The 19,523-nt window shown below is 41.6% G+C and overlaps 1 protein-coding gene across 1 annotated transcript in view; it reads left to right on the top strand.

Annotated features, from left to right (window-relative positions):
* AMBRA1 (autophagy/beclin-1 regulator 1) overlaps positions 1 to 19,523 on the top strand; it is a 203,115-nt gene that overhangs the window by 93,470 nt on the left and 90,122 nt on the right. Inside the window, exons 11-12 of the mRNA XM_011963313.1 lie at positions 10,810 to 10,890; positions 11,311 to 11,411. Coding sequence (XP_011818703.1) covers positions 10,810 to 10,890; positions 11,311 to 11,411 — 182 coding nt within the window. The remainder of the gene's footprint in view (positions 1 to 10,809; positions 10,891 to 11,310; positions 11,412 to 19,523) is intronic.

Genomic DNA, 19,523 nt, shown 5'->3' with positions numbered 1-19,523 from the left:
AAAAAAAAAAAAAAACCACCAAAAGACAAAATCTTGAATGGATGAGGAGTTATTTCCTGTAGATGAGCAAAGAAAGTGGTTTCTTTTTAAAATTATTTAAAAATTTTTATTCTCAGCATAGACACCTTGAGGAAGTAGTTTTTTAAGGATGGAATCTATTTGTGGTGAAGATGCTATAAACATTGTTAAAATGTCAATAAAGGATTTAGAATATTCCATAAACTTAGTTGATAAAGGGCTTGAGAAAATTAACTCCAATTTTGAAAGTGGTTGTGCTGTGGTTAAAACGCTATCACATGCTGCAAAGAAATCTTTTATGAAAGGAAGAGTCAATTGATGCAGCAAAACTTCATTGTTGCCTTATTTTCAGAAATTGCCACAGCCACTCCAGCCTTCAGCAACCATCACTCTGATCAGTCAGCAGTCGTCAGCATTGAGGCAGAACCCTCCACCATCAAAAATATTACAACTCACTGAAGGCTCAGATGATCGTTAGCGTTTTTTTTAAGCAATAAAGTATTTTTTTTTTTTTGAGATACAGTCTCGCTCTGTTGCCCACGCTGAAGTGCAGTGGTGTGATCTCCACTCACTGCAACCTCCGCCTCCCAGGTTCACACCATTCTCCTGCCTCAGCCTCCCGAGCAGCTGGGACTACAGGCACCCGCAACCCCGCCCAGCTAATTTTTTGTATTTTAGTAGAGACAGGGCTTCACCGTGTTAGTCAGGATGGTCTCGATCTCCTGACCTCGTGATCCGCCCTCCTCAGCCTCCCAAAGTGCTGGGATTACAGGCGTGAGCCACTGCACCTGGCGCAATAAAGTATTTTTAATTAAGGTATGTGCATTGTTTTTTAAGACATAGTGCTGTTACATACCCAGTAGTCTATAGTATAAACGTAGCTTTTATATGTACTAGGAAACCAAAAATTCATGTGGCTTGCTTTATTGCAGTATTTGCTTTAAATTGTGGTGGTCTGGAACCACACCTGCAATATCTTCAAGGTATACCTGTGTGCAAAAATGTCTACTTGTATGACAATTATTTCTGGGAGCGAGAGATGGGTGCTGGTTCCTTAGTTTGGCATGATATATTCTGGAAATACCACATATGTACACGAGTTTCATGCAACAAGAGATTCTCCTTTTATGGTCCCCTTGCTAAATAATCTTCTGGCAAACAAGTCATTAAAAGGTGTTCTTGGTGTATGATGTGGCTGAGAAAAGTTCTGAAGGCTGTTACTCAGCTCTGCCATCTGATTGGATGTGGCTTAGGGGAAGTTGCTTGCCTTTAGTTCACAACAATTTTTTTTTTTTTTTTTTTTTTGAGACTGGGTTTTGCTCTGTTACCCAGGCTGGAGAGCAGTGGTGTGCAGTTCAAGCAGCCTTGAACTTTTGGGCTCAAGGGATCCTCCTGCCTCAGCCTCCTGAGTAGCTGAGACTATAGGCATGGACCACCACTCTCATCTAATTTTTTTGTTTTTTTTTTGGGAGGGGGTGGAGACAGGGTCTTACTATGTTGCACAGGCTGATCTTGAACTCCTGAGCTCAAGCAATCCTCCTGCCTTTGCTTCCCAAAGTGCTGGGATTACAGGCATGAGCTGCCACATCTGGCCCACAATTTAATATTCTTCATCTGCCCCTTTGATATAACTGAAAAATCTAGTTGAGTCATGGCAAAGAAGATATGTTAGAACCTAGATAATACCATTCTTATCAGGTGATAGTCCTGATGACTCATGTATTTCAAGTTCTGACTAGAATTCTGCTCTCTCTTCTGAGCTGGGAATTTCTAGGACTTCTGTAGGAATCAGTGACTACTCTCGAATAACAAATATATAACTTGTACCCAAGGAAGGGAGGGTAACTTTTGGCAACTAAAATCATCAGAGAGGGATGGGATATTGTCTACTTCATTTTGAAATGGAGTTCCCTTTGTCTTTGCCTTTGACTTATGAGCCACAGACTCTTTAATATTAGCAGTGCAAGAGGAGCGCTGAGGAAACACACTGTAAAGTTATTCTCTTTGTAGACTGGAACCTGCTTAAAGCAGTTAGGAATCAGCCAGCCATCTACATTATTGAGTGGTGGTATTATACAAAATTAGTTCTTAATGTGGAATGAGACAAAAACTTCTCCACCTGTAGTCCCAGCTACTCAAGAGGCTGAGGCAGGAGAATTGCTAGAACCTGAGAGGCGGAGATTGCAGTGAGCCGAGATTACGCCACTGCACTCCAGCCTGGGAGTGCAGTGAAAATTTTTATTTTCATAAAAAATTTTTTTAAAAAATAAAGAAAATGACCTGGGGAGAAATAAAAACCTCTCTTCTTATTTTCCAGATAATTTTTGTAGTGGTTGAATGTTTTTATGAAGTGGCTTAAAAAAGAGGTGTAAGTCTTAAAATAGGGTCATTCTTTAGGTATACTTAGGAGAAAGGCAAGTACAGTAATTCCTCTTTGGAAACTGTAACATAAGCAAAACTACTATAATGAAACCAGTTTTACCATAGGCTAATTGATATGAACAAGAGTTAAGTTCCTGTGACATATTTCTGGCTACACAAACGTCACCAAGCATCTAAATAAAGACCCAAAACAGGCCGGGCGCGGTGGCTCACGCCTGTAATCCCAGCACTTTGGGAGGCCGAGACGGGCGGATCACGAGGTCAGGAGATCAAGACCATCCTGGCTAACACGGTGAAACCCTGTCTCTACTAAAAAATACAAAAAACTAGCCGGGCAAGGTGGTGGGTGCCTGTAGTCCCAGCCACTCGGGAGGCTGAGGCAGGAGAATGGCGTGAACCCAGGAGGCGGAGCTTGCAGTGAGCTGAGATCCAGCCACTGCACTCCAGCCTAGGCGGCAGAGCAAGACTCCGTCTCAGAAAAAAAAAAAAAAAAAAAAGACCCAAAACACTTCTTATATTAAACATTGAAATAAATGTGAGCTGTATGTACATCTAAGAAAGATTAATAAAAATATTTGATTTTTGGTGAATCAGTGAGTGACAACAGTCAATATGGGGTGAGGTAAATCAAGGAATAGATGTTTGCAAAGTGAAAATTGTGAGGAACACGTCCTGCCACCATGTAGTTAAAACATAAACAGGAACAAATATGGTGAGCGCCCTGAGACTTAGTACTGCATCATTATTATTGTGCATCTGTATGATTATTGTATGCTTTACATATTTTTACATTATTTTATATTCATTTATTTTCCAATGTGCTTATTCCCATTGTGGCTCACAGGTGGCTGGAGCCTACCCTGGCAGCTCAGGGTGCACAGGGAAAATCTGCCCTGGACAGGGTGCCATTCCATCACAGGGTGCACTCAGGCACACACCCACGCCCGGTCAGACTGAGGCAGTCTAGACACACCAGTTCATCTAATGTGCACATCTTTGGGATGTGGGAGGAAACCGGAATGCCCGGAGAAAACCCACACAGACATGGGGAAGTGTGCAAACTCAACACAGACAGTGGCCATGGCCAGGAATTGATTTTTTCCCCTCATCAGCATACAAAACAACATTTAATGAAATAACATTATTTGAGTACCAACTGTAAATGCATGGTCATAGAAACATGAAACAGCATGGAATATTTGGGGAATTGCTTTGTTAATAGGTGTGGCTGGACTGTAAAGTTCAAGATGTGTAGCAGATGAGCCCCTAGAGTGGAGCTAGATCTTTGTCTTGCATGCCTTGCAAAGGAGGTGAACTTTATCCCATAGGCAAGAGGAAGTCATTGAAGCGTTTAAAGTTATGGAATAGCATCAAGTTTTACATAAGTATCTAAAAAGATAGACTGTAATAAGTTACCACTAAAATTCTAGGAGAGCATTGTATAAAGGGAGACAGTATTTGGGGAGAGGTGAGAGAGCTTCATGGATTTGAGCTGGGTGTTGAAGACTGCATAGAACTGTGAGAGAGGAATTGATATGGATGATGGGTATAGGCAAGGAGATTCTAGATAAAGGGAGTAGCTTAAGCAAAAGCGTAGAGACAGGATATTTACAGGGCTTATTCAGGGGCCCTGAATAGATCTGTGGCTAGAGCTATGGAGTGTTTGTGATATGAGAGAGACATCAGAAAGCCCTGAACTCTGGATGGCCTGGAATGCCTGGCTGAGAAGTTTGGACTTTGTCTCGGGCCAGCCATCATCCAATATGTATTTTAGGCAGCTAACTCTGATAGCATTGGTTAAGGTGACCTAAAGTGACAAGTGTACTGATGTAGAAGAACCAGTTAAAAAGCAGTGGGCATAGTACAGGTGAGGATATCTGAGGGTTGCATTGTAAGTATTGATTTCTGAGGGCTCGATGTTTTCTAAGTGTGGAGGCTGTTTGTGAATGTTTTGGGGGAATGAGCTTCCTGAAAGCACAGCCATCTTTTCTTGTCAAAAAAAAAAAAAAAAATTGCTATCTAAGTCCTTTTTTACTCTTACTGGATCCAATTTTGAACTAAATTTATAAATTCACAATCACCGCTTCTTAGAACAGCAGTGATTGGCATTGAGATCACTTGTCAATGCCTGCTGGCCCCACAGCCTGACAGCTATTGTCTAGGGAATAGTCCTGGGTTCTAGTCTTGGCTGATGCTGTGATTTATTATCTGATCTTGAGCAGGCCCCTTTCCCATCCTAGGCCCCAGTGTCTGATGTGTAGAATGAGATTAGATAACCTCTGATTCTTGTAGCTTTAAGCTCCTTGGATCTTTGTTGGAGTTAACTATCTTAGAAAAATTTCCCCTGTCGGCCGAGGGTGGTAGCTTATGCCTGTAATCCCAGTTCTTTGGAGGCTGAAACAGGTGGATCACGTCAGGAGTTCAAGACCAGCCTGGCCAAGATGGTGAAACCCCGTCCGTCTAAAAATGTAAAAATTAGCTGGGCGTGGTGGCAGGCACCTGTAAATCCAGCTACTCGGGAGGCTGAGGCAGAGAATTGCTTGAACCCAGGAGGCGGAGGTTGCAGTGAACTGAGATTGTACCACTGCACTCCAGCCTGGGTGACAGAGTGTGAGACTCCATCTCAAAAAAAAAAAAAAAAGAAAAAGAAAAATTTCCCGTGTAGTATGCAGAGGTGCAATAATGAAAAGTCTCAGAAAAGTAAGGGACCTTCCTGAGGATTAAGAATAGGCTATATGGTACCTGTCGAACCTCAGTGTATTTGTAAAATACATACTTAACCTGAATTCTAGCTCTTACTGAGGACTTTGATTTATTGCTTAAAAATGTGTAATATTGCTTAGCAACTTTAGAATTAATACTTTAGAATTCTAGAATTAGAATTACTGGGCAAGTAAAATACATATGAATATTTCTTAAGAGGAGTGAAGAAGAAGAGAAAGAAAATGGAACACGTCTGGATTGTGCCTGGGCTTAGAATGGGAAAATGCAGCAGGAAAGAATTAAGCAGTGGGGGTTTGGGGGAGGAAGACATAACCCTTAGATTTATATGCTTATTTTTTAACATAAAATGCACAATAGGAATGTGGATTTGCATAATGTAGGCAGATGAAATTAAAAGGTAACATAAGGGAGGAGAGGAATTTGTAAATGGTAATTATCTCTTACATTACCATTCCTTGGAGAAAAATGAAGGCTCTGTAGTTCCAGGAGACCTATGCTATTAGCTGTGTTCCCTGTGAATGATATGAGCTGGGGCTGTGCCTTCCTTCCAGAAATCAAAGCCCTTGCATATGTGCACAGTCATTGAAAGTAGAGACTGGGGCCTCAGTTTCTAACCAACAGCACTCCAGTAAGGAAAGGAGTTGACCAAGATCACTGCTCTCTAGGGACAAGAAGACCAACTAGGCCTTCTGTTGTCTGGAGATTGAGTAGAAACAGAGCAGCATAGGGAAACAAAAAGTTTTTTAATAGTCTAATTGTCAGCAAAGTCAACTGTATACTGTCAAGAGGACAGTGGCCTTTTGAGCTTTTTGCTGCAAGAGCTTCATTTATAAAGGCCCAAGTCAGAGCTATTTGTCACTGAGGAGCAATGACAACCTGACTGTCTGGTCAGGACTCAGACAGCAGTCTGTAGGTGCATTTTTCATTCCTTCAAATTACAGCCTCTCTCTGAGGCAATTAATCCTAGACGTTTAGCAAAAGAGCTGCTGCTGTGTTTCTCCCTTGTTCTGGAAATACATCTTCTTGTATTTAGCACTTGTTTTGGATACTTGATTGTTTGAAGGGTGTTTTTTTCTGGTAAAATCTTTGATAAGAAAGTATTTTTCCCCCTACTCCTTCCCAAATACCCCTCTGAGAGTTAATCAGAGATGCACCGAGTTCAACAACTGGGAAAGCCATTAATAACCCAGCCAGCTTCTATCCTGCTGGCTCAAAGTCAGCTTCTGGCTGTTGGAATTGATGAGGGTTTCTCTGGTGTTCCCCTGAAAAGTATTCCTCCTGTGTTGGAGGAGCAGTACCAACATATTTGTGTACTCTGTTCTTCACACTTTTAAGTCACTACCCTTGGAAAGGGTGTTGGCTATGTCGTCAGACCCCGGTATTTAGCACCCTTCATTGTTCCTAAACTGTCTCTCTGGGTCTGCCTTTCTCTCACTTCATCTGGCAAATATCTTCCAATTCACTCATATTCAGTCTCTGCCTGCCTGACCAAATTTATCTCCTTCTATCTCATAGAGCTTTGGCTTGATGTCGACCTTGTGTCAGCACTGAAATGAGTGGCAGATTTCTGTGTAGTTTTCTAAATATATCATTATTTTAAGTACTTTTAATTCCTTTGCTCTTTTGTTTGGAACTTATTCCTCTCCCTTCAGTTTTTCCCCTAAATATCCCATGCATTGAGATGTCTTTTCCCACCTCAACCCATTATCTCTGAATCTTCCCCTCTTTCTGGACTATAGAATCTAGAGAGTCATCAGTTACTGTTTCTGCCTGTAGTTATTTGGAGCTGTGCCTTTGGTCCGGGATTTCTGTGTACCAATACTAAAACTGATGGCCTTTTCCCCTCTTCTTGTCAAACTTATCCTTTTGTAGTATATTCTGACCTTTACCACCTTACTCATTCCGGTATTCAAGGTTTAACCTGCTCAGTAAATGTTTGAGCTGGTTTGGTTATAGGCTATTTTATCCTAGAGGTTTCTGTGGGTTCTTTTCTCCCATAGGCAGCATCTCATACAGTGTTTATTATGTTTCACATTTTCCTGGTCATGCTGGGTCCTCTCCTGTCATTTCTCCTTCAGAGTTCTCAAGACTTGGAATTTGAAATCTTCTCTACTTTGTATTGAGATGACATTTAGCTCTTATTTCTCCATTCTTAGCCAAGATGTTAAATAAGCTGAGGACCGGCATGAACGCCTCCCCTTACTTAACATGTTGCCTCTTTTATGGTGCCTCATGTAACCTTCAGTCTGAGACTGTGTGTATTTGAGTCAGCTGATCTCATTCTTGTTTTCCTCTATATATCCTCCAGTAATCTCTAAACACTATAAAGCCATTATCTCTGACTGTATTTTGCACCCTCTCTTTTCCATCAGTTTTTTAAAATGTTGGTAAATACACATAACAAAAATTATCATCTTAACCCCTTCACTTTATTTTTTTATTTTATTTTATTTGTTTTTGAGATAGAGTCTCACTCTGTCGCCCAGGCTGGAATGCAGTGGCGCACTCTTGGGTCACTGCAGTCTCCACCTCCCAGTTCAAACGATTCTTGTGTCTTAACCTTCCGAGTAGCTGAGATTACAGGTGCTCGCCACCACGTCTGGATAATTTTTGTGTTTTTAGTAGAGATGAGATTTCACCATGTTGACCAGACTGGTCTCGAACTTCTGACTTCAAGTGATCTGCCTGCCTCAGCCTCCCAAAGTGCTGGGATTACAGGCGTGAGGCACCGTACCCAGCCCCCTTCCCTTTTTTTTAAATGAAGGGATAAGCTAAATCAGAAAGAAATTATTTTTAGGTTTTAATTGCAACAAAAAGATGCTTATGGCCTACGTTGTACGGGCCCATATTTTCCCCAGCCTTGGGGTTTGCCCTTTTTTCTCTGTTGTCTTCTTGTGTTCTTTCACCAAGCTCTGTGTTACCTTTGGGCACTGGCAGCGGCTCAGTACTATCCAGTGCACTGGCTTCCCCTTCCCTGCTCTTCAGCCCTTCTAATGAGAGAGAGATTCGTGTTTGTTGTCCAGAAGGAAGTGAATCTTTGAATCTTGCAGGAGCAAATTGTCAGCTCTGTAATGTGATTCTGGGAAGGCCAGCTCTCTCTCATGGGTGTGAAATAATTGGATTTGCCCCATGATGCTTCTTTTCTAGCTTTGTTTTCTATTTTATTTTATTTTATTTGAGATGGAGTTTTACTCTTGTTGCCCAGGCTGGAGTGCAAAGGCGCAATCTCAACTCACTGCAACCTCCAACTCCTGGGTTCAAGTGATTCTCCTGCCTCAGCCTCCGAAGTAGCTGAGATTACATGCATGCAACATTATGCGTGGCTAATTTTTTTGTATTTTTTTTTAGTACAGACAGGGTTTCAACACGTTGTCCAGGCTGGTCTCGAACTCCTGACCCTAGGTGGGCCTCCCAGGGTGTTGGGATTACAGGCGTGAGCCACTGTGCCTGGCCTGTTTTCTTTCTTTCTTTCTTTTTTTTTTTTAAAGAGATGAGAGTCTCTTGTTGCCCAGGCTGACCTTGAACTCCTGGACTCAAGCAATCCTCCCACCTCAGCCTCCCAGGTAACTGAGACTACAGGAGCACACCACTCTGCTCAGCTAGTTTTTTTATATTTTTGAGGCTTAGAGGCCTCCACCCTTTCCCCCCGTTAGGATCCTTTTTAACTTCAAAATATTTTCTAACTCCTCTTACGATAATTAGTTGTACTTTTAGTACTAATTGATAAGTGAAATATACAATAATGAAAAGCTGTCATGAATTCAGTTGTACTTTTAAATGAATTCATAATTTATCACAATAGTAGTATATTTGAAAAATAATAGTATGCTTAATTTGGAAACTATCTTATTTGTTTGATATTCAGCTACTCCTTTGTGTACATGTATAAGTTGTGGGCTCCCCAGTAACTGCAGTCTGCTGGTCAGGAACTCCTGATTCCATTATTCTTTTTAACCCCCCTTTTACATTCCATATAGTCTTAACTCTTTCTCCTTGCCCCTCCTTTCATCTGCAGAGTTTCAGGTCAAAGGAGTAAGATATGTTAAGGAACACAGTGTGCACTTTTTCTTTTGGGAAAATAAAAATCAAATACTTTCAATGGATCAGCTTCCAATATCCCTGGTATTGATTTGTCTCTTAATGCTCGGCAGCCAATTCTACCAAGATATAAAAACCATCATAGGCTTTTGTTTCTGGCTTGTGAACTTCCCAGTGGTCCACTTAAAAGCCAAGTGTTGCCTTAACTTCGGTTTCAGGGCCAGTTTGAAGATTATCTTATTGATTTGAAGATAATCCAAAGGGAGAATTCAGAAAGTATCCCAAATCAAACTCTCAAAGGTTCATTTATTTTGTGGAGTTGGTTAAGCAGCTAATTAACTGCTCTGTCCAGCCAATGCCCTTTGGCTTATTGTTCCTTTGATGTACTGGAAACTAAAACATGTGAAGCTCCTTTCCTCTTTTCTTGCAGGAAGCAGTGAAATGTAGTGGAAAGATCTAGGGCTTCAAAGTCCAATCTTCCTTGAATCCTGCCTTAACCACTTACTAGTTATGTGACCTTGGTATTTACCTCTCTGGCCTTTCGTCCACTTCTCTGTAAAATAGTAGTAATACTTCGTGGCCTAGCTAGAAGAATTAAATGGGATAACATACCAATAACCTTTTTATTGGAACCTAGTAGATACTTAATAAATGGCAGTTATTACTATTGCATGGACTGTTAACAGTCTGTAAAGAAAACACCCAGACTTTGTATTCAAATGACCTAATATAGGATTGCATTTTCTAATTTTTTTTTTTTTTTTTTTTGAGATGGAGTCTCGCTCTGTGGCCCAGGCTGGAGTGCAGTGGCCAGATCTCAGCTCACTGCAAGCTCCGCCTCCCGGGTTCACGCCATTCTCCTGCCTCAGCCTCCCAAGTAGCTGGGACTAGAGGCGCCCGCCACCTCGCCCGGCTAGTTTTTTGTATTTTTTAGTAGAGACGGGGTTTCACCGGATTAGCCAGGATGGTTTTGATCTCCTGACCTCGTGATCCGCCCATCTCGGCCTCCCAAAATGCTGGGATTACAGGCTTGAGCCACCGCGCCCGGCCGCATTTTCTAATATTCTTCACCATTGACAGTCGGTAAAGGAAGGTACTGTCTTTTTCTTGTGCGTTTTTTTTTTTTTCTTTTACCTATCACTGATTTTTCCACATGGAGGACCTAAACATTTCATTTGAAGATAACCATTTGCCAAATGAAATTGGTGGGAGGATTTTTCTTCCTTTAAGACCTCCTCCCACAGCAGGTGTCTGGATAACAAGTAAAATAATAATAAGTAATGTAAGACAACCCCCCAAGACACATTTTTCTTGCATCTTTCAATATAGAAAAAGTTTATATATATCCATTCCAAATCCTAAAATCTAAATGTGGCTTCAGTTTGAGATGCTAAGGGACCACATTAACTCAAGAAAAATCCTCCTCATTCCTGAGCTGTTGGTAAATGCTCATAAATCTCTTAGTTGAGGTTCTCCAGAAATATGTTTTATTAATGTGCCACCTAATTAGTGAGCAGCCAGATGACAAATTTCTGTGGGGTCCTCTCCTAAGTGTAAGAATGTCATTTTGGGGATGTTTCCTTTTTGGGCTGGTGGGTACTTCTTTCTTAGTGACTCTCTTATGTGTAGTCTTTTTGTTTTTTTCAGGGACAATGGTGACAGATCCAGGCACCGAGCTCCACGCAATGCCCGGATGTCTGCACCTTCGCTTGGACGCTTTGTCCCAAGGTAAGAACCGAGTTGCTAGCAACAGAGGGAGACTTCGTTAGAGCCTAGGATTTAGTTTTAAACCTACTTTCTGGTCTTTGGATTGTCCATATCTGGCATTGTTTCCTAGTGGGCCTACAGTCCAGCCCTGCTGTCTAAACTCTTGATGGATGATGGTTAGCCACATTCAAAAGAGATGAAAAAGTGGTGCTGGGAGAATCCTGTTTAAGAACAGAAGTGTTGGGGGAACTTTAGAAGGAAGGGCAGAAAAGGATAGATACAAATCCGTGGAAGGACCAATCTTGGAAGATTCTGTTCCTTTCTGGGCATCTGTGGATTCAGTGGGTCCCTTCGCCTAGATTTTTCAGTGTAGGTAGTTAGTGTCTCCTTTGTTTCGTGGTAGTCTTTAGTCAGCTTTTCACATGTGATTCCTTCTTGTAGGCGTTTCTTGCTGCCTGAGTACTTGCCTTATGCTGGGATTTTTCATGAACGTGGACAGCCTGGCTTGGCTACTCACTCTTCTGTTAACAGGGTCCTGGCAGGTAAGGAAATGTTTGGCTTTTGAAAATGTGAAGGGGCAAGGAGCCAGATAAAGCTTCTCCCTCCTTTACCTATGTTGATGTGATGGTGTCTTGGCATCTGTCTGAAAATTCTATTTTGGGGTCCTGGTTTGATATTCTGTTCCTTACTTCAAGGCAGGAAATGGCAGGGTTGAAGAAAAATGTTTTACCCTATTTCACTTTCCCCAGACCTTTTTTTTTCTTTTAAATTATTTGTTTAAACCATTTGTTTCTTAATCCAGCAATTAAATTCTGGCCATGCTTTTAATTGAATGATAAAGGTGCCGTGTTTATGTTTCAGTTGGTGAGATACTCATGAGCCAGATCCTGTGATTTAATTAGGAGCTTAGTGCATACCTCTCCACTCCTTTGGTACTGCCAGCATGTGGAATTTCCAGGCACTGGTGAATCTTCTGAGGAAGGAGAACAGGGAGACACCCTTGGAGCTGGCTCAGAAATCTCCACAGAATAGAAAATGGGCTAGGCAAGCCCCACTGAAGCAGTTTTATTATTTATTTACTTATTTAGTTTTCAGACAGCGTCTCACCCTGTCGCCCAGACTGGAGTGCAGTGGCGCGATCTTGGCTCACTGCAACCTCCGCCTCGCAGGTTCAAGCAATTCTCCTGCCTCAACCTCCCGAGTAGCTGGGACTACAGGGGCGTGCCACCACACCCGGCTAATTTTTTGTATTTTTAGTAGAGACGGGGTTTCAGCATGTTAGCCAGGATGATCTCAATCTCCTGATCTCGTGATCTGCCCGCCTTGGCCTCCCAAAGTGCTGAGATTACAGGCATGAGCCACTGTGCCTGGCCAGCAGTTTTATGATGGTTGAATAGTTTAGTGACAGATGTTTTTGGGCTGTGAGGCATGACGTGACTCTGTTCTGAGACGTGGTGTGTGCTATTGCTTCTGGTCAGTCTCTAGAGAAGGAAGTAAAGCAGAATTCCATTTTTATATGTAGAAAAGGTTGTTTCCCCGTCACAGTCTTTTCCCCCCTCCCTCCCACCTCCACTGCCGACTTATAAATTTATGAATGCAAATGCATAAAAGGTATAAAAAGCCACATTTAGAGAGATCTTTAATAAGCATCTTTATTAAAAGTTTTTAAATGGCATTCTGTTTTGGAGAATCTGGGCCATGTGATAGTTAAAGTTGGGGAGGGATCTACTGAGGCAGTGTCACTGTCAGACTGCGATAATGTTACAAGTTTTAACTTATGATTTCTAACCAAGCTGCTGTGACAGCATCAGGGCCATGGGATCTGGCCTTTCCTAAATAGTATGTTTCATCCAACATCAATGCTCAGAAATTCCAGAAACCTCAGTGGTTTCTCTGTCAGACACCAGGACTTCATAGGCTCTGGCCTGGCAGGACAGCAGACTACACCACAGTCTCCTAACAGCCTCATATGAGGAGGCTCTGGCCCTAGTTGTAAAACAGATGCTGTGGCCCGTGCCTCTCCTTGCCTGGCACTTCTGTGTGACTTAACTGAAGGCACGTGAAAGCTTTTCACTGGCAGATAATCACTTGCTGCCAGACAATACTCCAGAGCTCTTCTCCACCCTTCTTTGTTCCAGACATCTGCCTCCACCGCCCCATACAGCACCTCCTGCTTCTCTACTGTCGGCAGATCTCTGTTTCCTTGGCATTTAGCTTTGGGGGAACAGCTGTATGTTGTTTTCTTCTGCCTTGCCTCCAAGACCTCCTTATCTCAGTTTCCTGTTTCCTACTTTATGCCTAGTGGTCTGACCCCAAATGGCCTAATTACACTTATGGATACCTTTGAATATAGGGGCTGTGTTCCAGTGGGCAGCTGTTTACAGATGTGAAATCTGCTGAGAAAATCTATGAAAGGATGCAGAATGCCATTAGGAGAAGGAACTCTAGACTCCCTAGAACCTCACTCTTGAGTTAGATTAGCAGATGGTTTCCATTCACCATTAAACTAGTTTCTATCAGTTTTTCAAAATACATATTACAGAATGTTTATTTATCATTCGTTGATATTTTGATGTCCCTCCAGATTCTATTGGCAGTTGTATGGTTTATTTTCTTCTCTTGAGAAAATTCCAGTAATAATAATACAGCAACAAAAGCCTAACATTTGTTGAGCATTTGCTATATACTAGGGAGTGTTTTAAGTGCTTTACACATATTTCATTTCTGTCTTGCAGTAATCATATGAGATAGGTGTGATTACCTAATTAACAGTGGAGGAAACTGAATCCCAAGGGCGAACGTGCCCAGAGTGATGCAGCTAAGAAGTAGAAGAATAGAACCAGTGGACTCTAAACCACCTTCCTGATCTGCCTCCTCAGAGTTATTTTAAAGGACAAAGCATTAAAATGTCCTTCTTTTTCCTAGGACTTTATAAGAGGGAGAGCACTCCCAGGGAACTCAGTGTTTTTCTTGTTTAATTCTTCTTTTTAAATGGTTCTTAGACATAGGTTTTTATGATCCAGTGGTGCTTGCTGAGGAAAATCTTATTATGTAACCGACCTTTTCCTGAGCTTTCTTGCCCTCCTGGATACAGATGTTTTGCTTTTTATTAAACTTGTGATCATGTAATTGAGCTGCTATAATAATAGCTTTCAGAGTGAAAGAGCAATTGGCCTTTTAGCAGTAAGCACTCCCAATTTTCCTGGAAAAGCACTTTGTCTTGTATGATTGGAATGAGATTGTAATGGTCCCAGAACAATTACATTTAGCAGACATTTGTTCTACAGCTGTCATATGCCAGGCACTGTTCTAGGCTACTACAGTGAATAAGACAGACTATGATCCCTGCCTTCCTGTAGCTCCAAGTCTAGGTGGTTAGCCATGACTCAGTCTTACTCCAAACATAAGTGGAACTTTTGCATGGTGAATGGCTTTTTGCAGGGATGAAGCTTGGAGGGACAAAGCAGACACACACCTGCAGTTTTAGGGGGTGTGACTAGTACTATAGTGCCAAAAGAGTCTTCAGTAGACCGTAAGCAAAGCCATTCAGAATCATCAACAAAAATGGGTTTGTGGAAAATCAAGATCTGTTCTACTTCCTCCCACAAGAGACTAAAAGCAATAATAGAAAACAGAAGCTACTGTAGAAAAGTGTTATAAGGTGACGAGTAAGTTATTGCAAAAAGAATTTTTAAAATATTAAAAAATAAAAAAAGTGTTTTGATAGTCTATTAATTTCATCTCTTCTCCCTTATCTTGGTGCCTTTACCTGCAATTCTGTAGGTTCCTGGTAGCCTCCAATTGGTCATCAACCCAGGCCTTTCCCTATCTTCAGCAACACAAATTCTAGAGCCATACTTAAAGAGCTGTAAATGCATGTAAAGCTATTATAGTTCTACCAGGTAAAATTTTGGGAGAACATGCAAAAGTCTGAGGAGCTCCCCCTGCTGACATTGTAGCAGACCACTAACTGTGTGTAGTCACAGCAACTGAAATGATGGAAATGAAGCTAATGAGTGCCTACTGTGGACCAGGTACTGTCTTCCCACATTATCTCTTTTCATCTTTGCAACAACCCTGTGAGGTAGGTGGTAGCATTTCCATTCTGTAGGGAAGAAAACTGAGACTTAGAAAGTTATGTCACTTGCCCAATATCACACTGTGAGAGGCTGACCTGGAACTTTAAACTGGATCTTCCTGACTCTTAGAAGAGTTCTGTTCTGTCGTCTGTGCTATGTTTTGTTTGAGTTCAAGTAGGGAGTATCTGCCAAAAGGTTCTTAAGCTTATGATATTTTTCTGCATGTTTGAGGCCTCATAAAAGTGAAATAAGAAGCTTGGCATTTGACAGCTTCCTGGTAATTACTGGAAGAACAAAAAACTTCTGAGGAATAGGGGCCTGGGTAATGTAGGGTATTAGTTGTCTGTCCTGCATAATCTTTTTGACTTTCATCCTAATGAGCATCTGCTCCCAGCAGATGTGGACCTGATATACTTAATTTACTCAATTTACTATTTTGATTGAAATCAATGGGAGGTGTCAGGGTTTTCTTGCTCCTAGCCACAGGTCATTAGGGCCTGGTCCAGTGTCTTGAGCAAGGGATGGCTTTGTGCCCAGTTATCCTAATTTTTCTTGTGACTTCTCCTTCTTCTTTTTAAATATAAAAAAAAAGAAAAACTTTTTACTGAACAGTGTCACTTCTCAGTATGACTTCTTTGACCTATTAAGTTTTGGGGAGTGTGTTGTTGAATTTTCCCATATTTTGAATTTCCCAAATTTCCTTCTGTTGTTGATTTCTTATTTAATTTGATTGTGGTCTAAGAACATACTTTGTGTGATTTTATTCATTTTAATTGTATTGGAACTTGTTTTATGGCTTAGTATATAGGCTATTCTAGAGAGTGTTACCCATGTGCTTGGGAAGAATGTGTATTCTGCTGTTATTTAGTTGAGTGTCCTGTAGATGCCAGTTAAATCTACTTGGTTGATAGCATTATTCCAGCTTTGTATATCCTTGCTGATTTTCTATCTAGTTCTATCTATTATTGAGAGTGGGTATTGAAATTTATTATTATTGAATTGTGTATTCTTCCATTCAATTTTGTCAGGTGTTTTTTTTTTTGAAACAGAGTCTCGCTCTCTTGCCCAGACTGGAGTGCACTGATGTAGTCTCAGTTCACTGCACCCTCTGCCTCCTGGGTTCAAGCGATTCTCCTGCCTCAGCCTCCTGAGTAACTGGGATTACAGGTGCATGCCACCAGGCCTGGCTAATTTTTGTATTTTTAGTGGAGATGGGGTTTCACCATATTGGCCAGGCTGGTCTTAAGCTCCTAACCTCAAGGGATCTACCTGTGTCAGCTTCCCAAAGTGCTGGAATTACAGGCGTGAGCCACTGCGCCCAGCCCAATTTTGTCAGTTTTTGATTAATATATGTTGTGACTTTGTCATTAGGTGCACATATGTCTACGATTGATATGTGTTCCTGATGAATTAACTATTTTACCATTGTCCCTCTCTCTCTAGTAATATTTTTTGTCTTAAAGTCAATTTTTTCTTATATTAATATAGCTACTCCAGCTCTTCTATGGTTGTTGATTACATGACATATCATTTTCTTTCCTTTTACTTTCAACCTGTTTAGCTCTTCGAATCTGAAGTGTGTATCTGGTAGAAAACATATGATTGGAGCTTGTTTTTTATTTAGTCCGACAATCTCTGCTTTTCGATTGTTTAGCCCATTCATATTTAATATTATTATTGATATAGCTGGGTTTTTGTCTGCCATTTTACTGTTTGTTTTCTGAATTTCTAATGTTTTTCTTCCTCTATTCCTTCTTTACATTTGTATTAAATGAATATCATCTAATGTGTCTTTTAAATTCCTTTTTTGATTTTTGAGTGTATTTTTTATCAGGATCAATTTCCAATTTATTCAGACTTAATTCTGGTAAGATACAGAAATATTTTTCACTGTATATTGTTCCTCTGTGGCTCCATTCCCTTCTACCTTATTTGTGCTGTTATGTATATATTAATATTACATCTATATATATTACAAACCCAACAATGTGGTGTTAACTTATTGATTGAGACAATCTTTTCTCAGGCATCCGTCTGTTTGTTGCCTGGTATGGGAAAGACAGAGCTATACTTTTTATAAAATTTACTTTTCCTTATTACCTTTATTTTTGGTTGTCCTCTGCCCCTCTCATCTCTTTTATTTTTATTTTATTTTTGTTTTATTTTTAGAGTGTGCAGTGACCCAGTCACAACTCGCTGCACCCTCAACCTGCTGGTCTCAAGCTATTCTCCTATCTTAGCCTCCTGAGTAGCTGGCACTATAGGCACACAACACCATGTCCGTCTAATTTTTTTTTTTTTTATTTTGGAGACAGAGTCTCGCCCAGGCTGGAGTGCAATGGCACGATCACGGCGCACTGCAAGCTCCACCTCCCAGGTTCACACCATTCTCCTGCCTCAGCCTCCCGAGTAGCTGGTACTACAGTCGCCCACCACCACGCCCAGCTAATTTTTTGTATTTTTAGTAGAGACAGGGTTTCACTGCGCTAGCCAGGATGGTCTCTGTCTCCTGACCTCGTGATCTGCCCGCCTCGGCCTCCCAAAGTGCTGGGATTACAGGCGTGAGCCACCGCGCTCAGCCTTGTCCATCTAATTTTTGTACTTTTTGTAGAGATGGGGTTTTGCTATGTTGCCCAGGCTCGTCTGTAACTCCTAGGCTCAAGTGATCCACCCATTTCAGCTCCACAAAGTGCTGGGATTGCAGGTGTGAGCCATGATGCCTGGCCCCTCTCATCCTTTTGTTTGTTCATTTATTTTTATTTATTTATTTTTTTTTTTTTTTGAGATGGAGTCTCGCTTTGTTGCCCAGGCTGGAGTGCAGTGGTGCGATCTTGGCCCACTGCAACCTCCATCTCCTGGGTTCAAGCCATTCTCCTGCCTCAGCCTCCCAAGTAGCTGGGATTATAGGCACCCACCACCATGCCCAGCTAATTTTTATATTTTTAGTAGAGACAGTGTTTCACTATGTTGGCCAGGTTGATCTCGAACTCTTGACCTCAGGTGACCTACCCACCTTGGCCCTTCCAAAGTGCCGGGATTACAGGCATGAGCCACTGCACCCAGCCCCCTCTCATCTCTTTTAAAAACACCAGTACTCTATCTTAGATGTTCCCCACTTCCCTGGTACCTTAGGGAATTGCTTTCAGGAGGACTTTTTAGGCTCAGTTGTCAACTGGGGTGGGCATCTAGGGCGTCAGGCTTGCCAACTTTTAGGAATTAACCTTATTTCACCATCTGATATCATAGCTGTCTAATACAACAAATTGCTTCATCACTATATAGCAGATCTTCACTTGAACTGGCAAATCTGGTTAATAATAAAGAATGCAGTTAAGGACCTTCATGATATTACTTAGATGAAAGTGAACAGAAATGAATAATATTTCTGGTGTTGGGTCCTTTATCTCTTTGATCTCCCTTTATCTTTCTGCCTTGTACCCATCTGGTACCCAGTAGCCAGGCAGATAACATGAGTGGCACATTCCAACTCAACATCAATTAAGATGGCTGTTTATAAACCCCAGATAAATGGGCAATTAGTGGTGGTGGTAGTGGCTAGTGCTGCTTTAATAATTAACCCAATTACATTTCATTCTGCTCCGGTGATGAAAGTGAAGGGAATAAGAGGCTGGCTTTGTTGCCTGGGAAACAGAGAAGTAAATGCAGTACTCCTCCCAGAGAACTCAGCCTTCTCATTTGCCTTATAGTACCCGAGGTCTTTTACCTATTTGGTGTCCACCAGTCACTGGAGCATTCGGGCCCTTTTTACCCCAGCCCTTTATCTTATCTTCTTATACCACTAGTGAGAAGTGTGCTTACTGGGGACATGGGGACCAGTTTCTAAGCTGAACTGCCTGTGCTTCTTCAGGCTTTTCTAGGGAAAAATACTGGGCCTTATCAATGAACTTTTCTGTTCCTTTTATATGTGTAAGTTTTTCTGTGCTTTTGTCTCTCTTTCCCCCAGGAAATGTCCTCTTGATCTTTCCCCACTTATGCTTTACTCATGTACCCTTTCTGTATTGTCACCTTAAAATGTACACAGCACTTTCTAAATGCTTAGTATTTTCCAGAACACTTTGGGTATTACAAAATTATTAAATGATTCTGCCCTCAGGGAGTTTACTGTCTAGCCAGGAAGTGGCCCGATTTCTGTGTTTTGTTTTGGCCCTGCCACTAAAAAAATTAACTAATTCCCCTGGGACTTTAACTGCCAATCCTGATAGATTAGCTAAGGGAGGTGGAGCATAAGCATGGGCTTAGATCAAGGATTTAGGTGTTTCAGTACAGTTTGAAGAAACTCTCCAAATGTGTCCCCTATTCATCTTTTGAGTGGGGCTGTAAGCATAAGTAAGTGGGGCGCTGGTAGGACAGCTGTCATTTATGTGGTATACTCTGGCTGAGAGACAGTATAGTGAAATGTTTAAGAGTTTGGGCTTCTTGGCCGGGCGCGGTGGCTCAAGCCTGTAATCCCAGCACTTTGGGAGGCTGAGATGGGTGGATCACGAGGTCAGGAGATCGAGACCATCCTGGCTAACACAGTGAAACCCCGTCTCTACTAAAAAAATGGGGAGGGTG

Source organism: Colobus angolensis, unplaced genomic scaffold (genome assembly GCF_000951035.1).
Source record: "Colobus angolensis palliatus isolate OR3802 unplaced genomic scaffold, Cang.pa_1.0 Scaffold61, whole genome shotgun sequence".
NCBI classification, from domain to species: domain Eukaryota; kingdom Metazoa; phylum Chordata; class Mammalia; order Primates; family Cercopithecidae; genus Colobus; species Colobus angolensis.
This window is presented reverse-complemented; position numbering and strand designations above follow the sequence as displayed.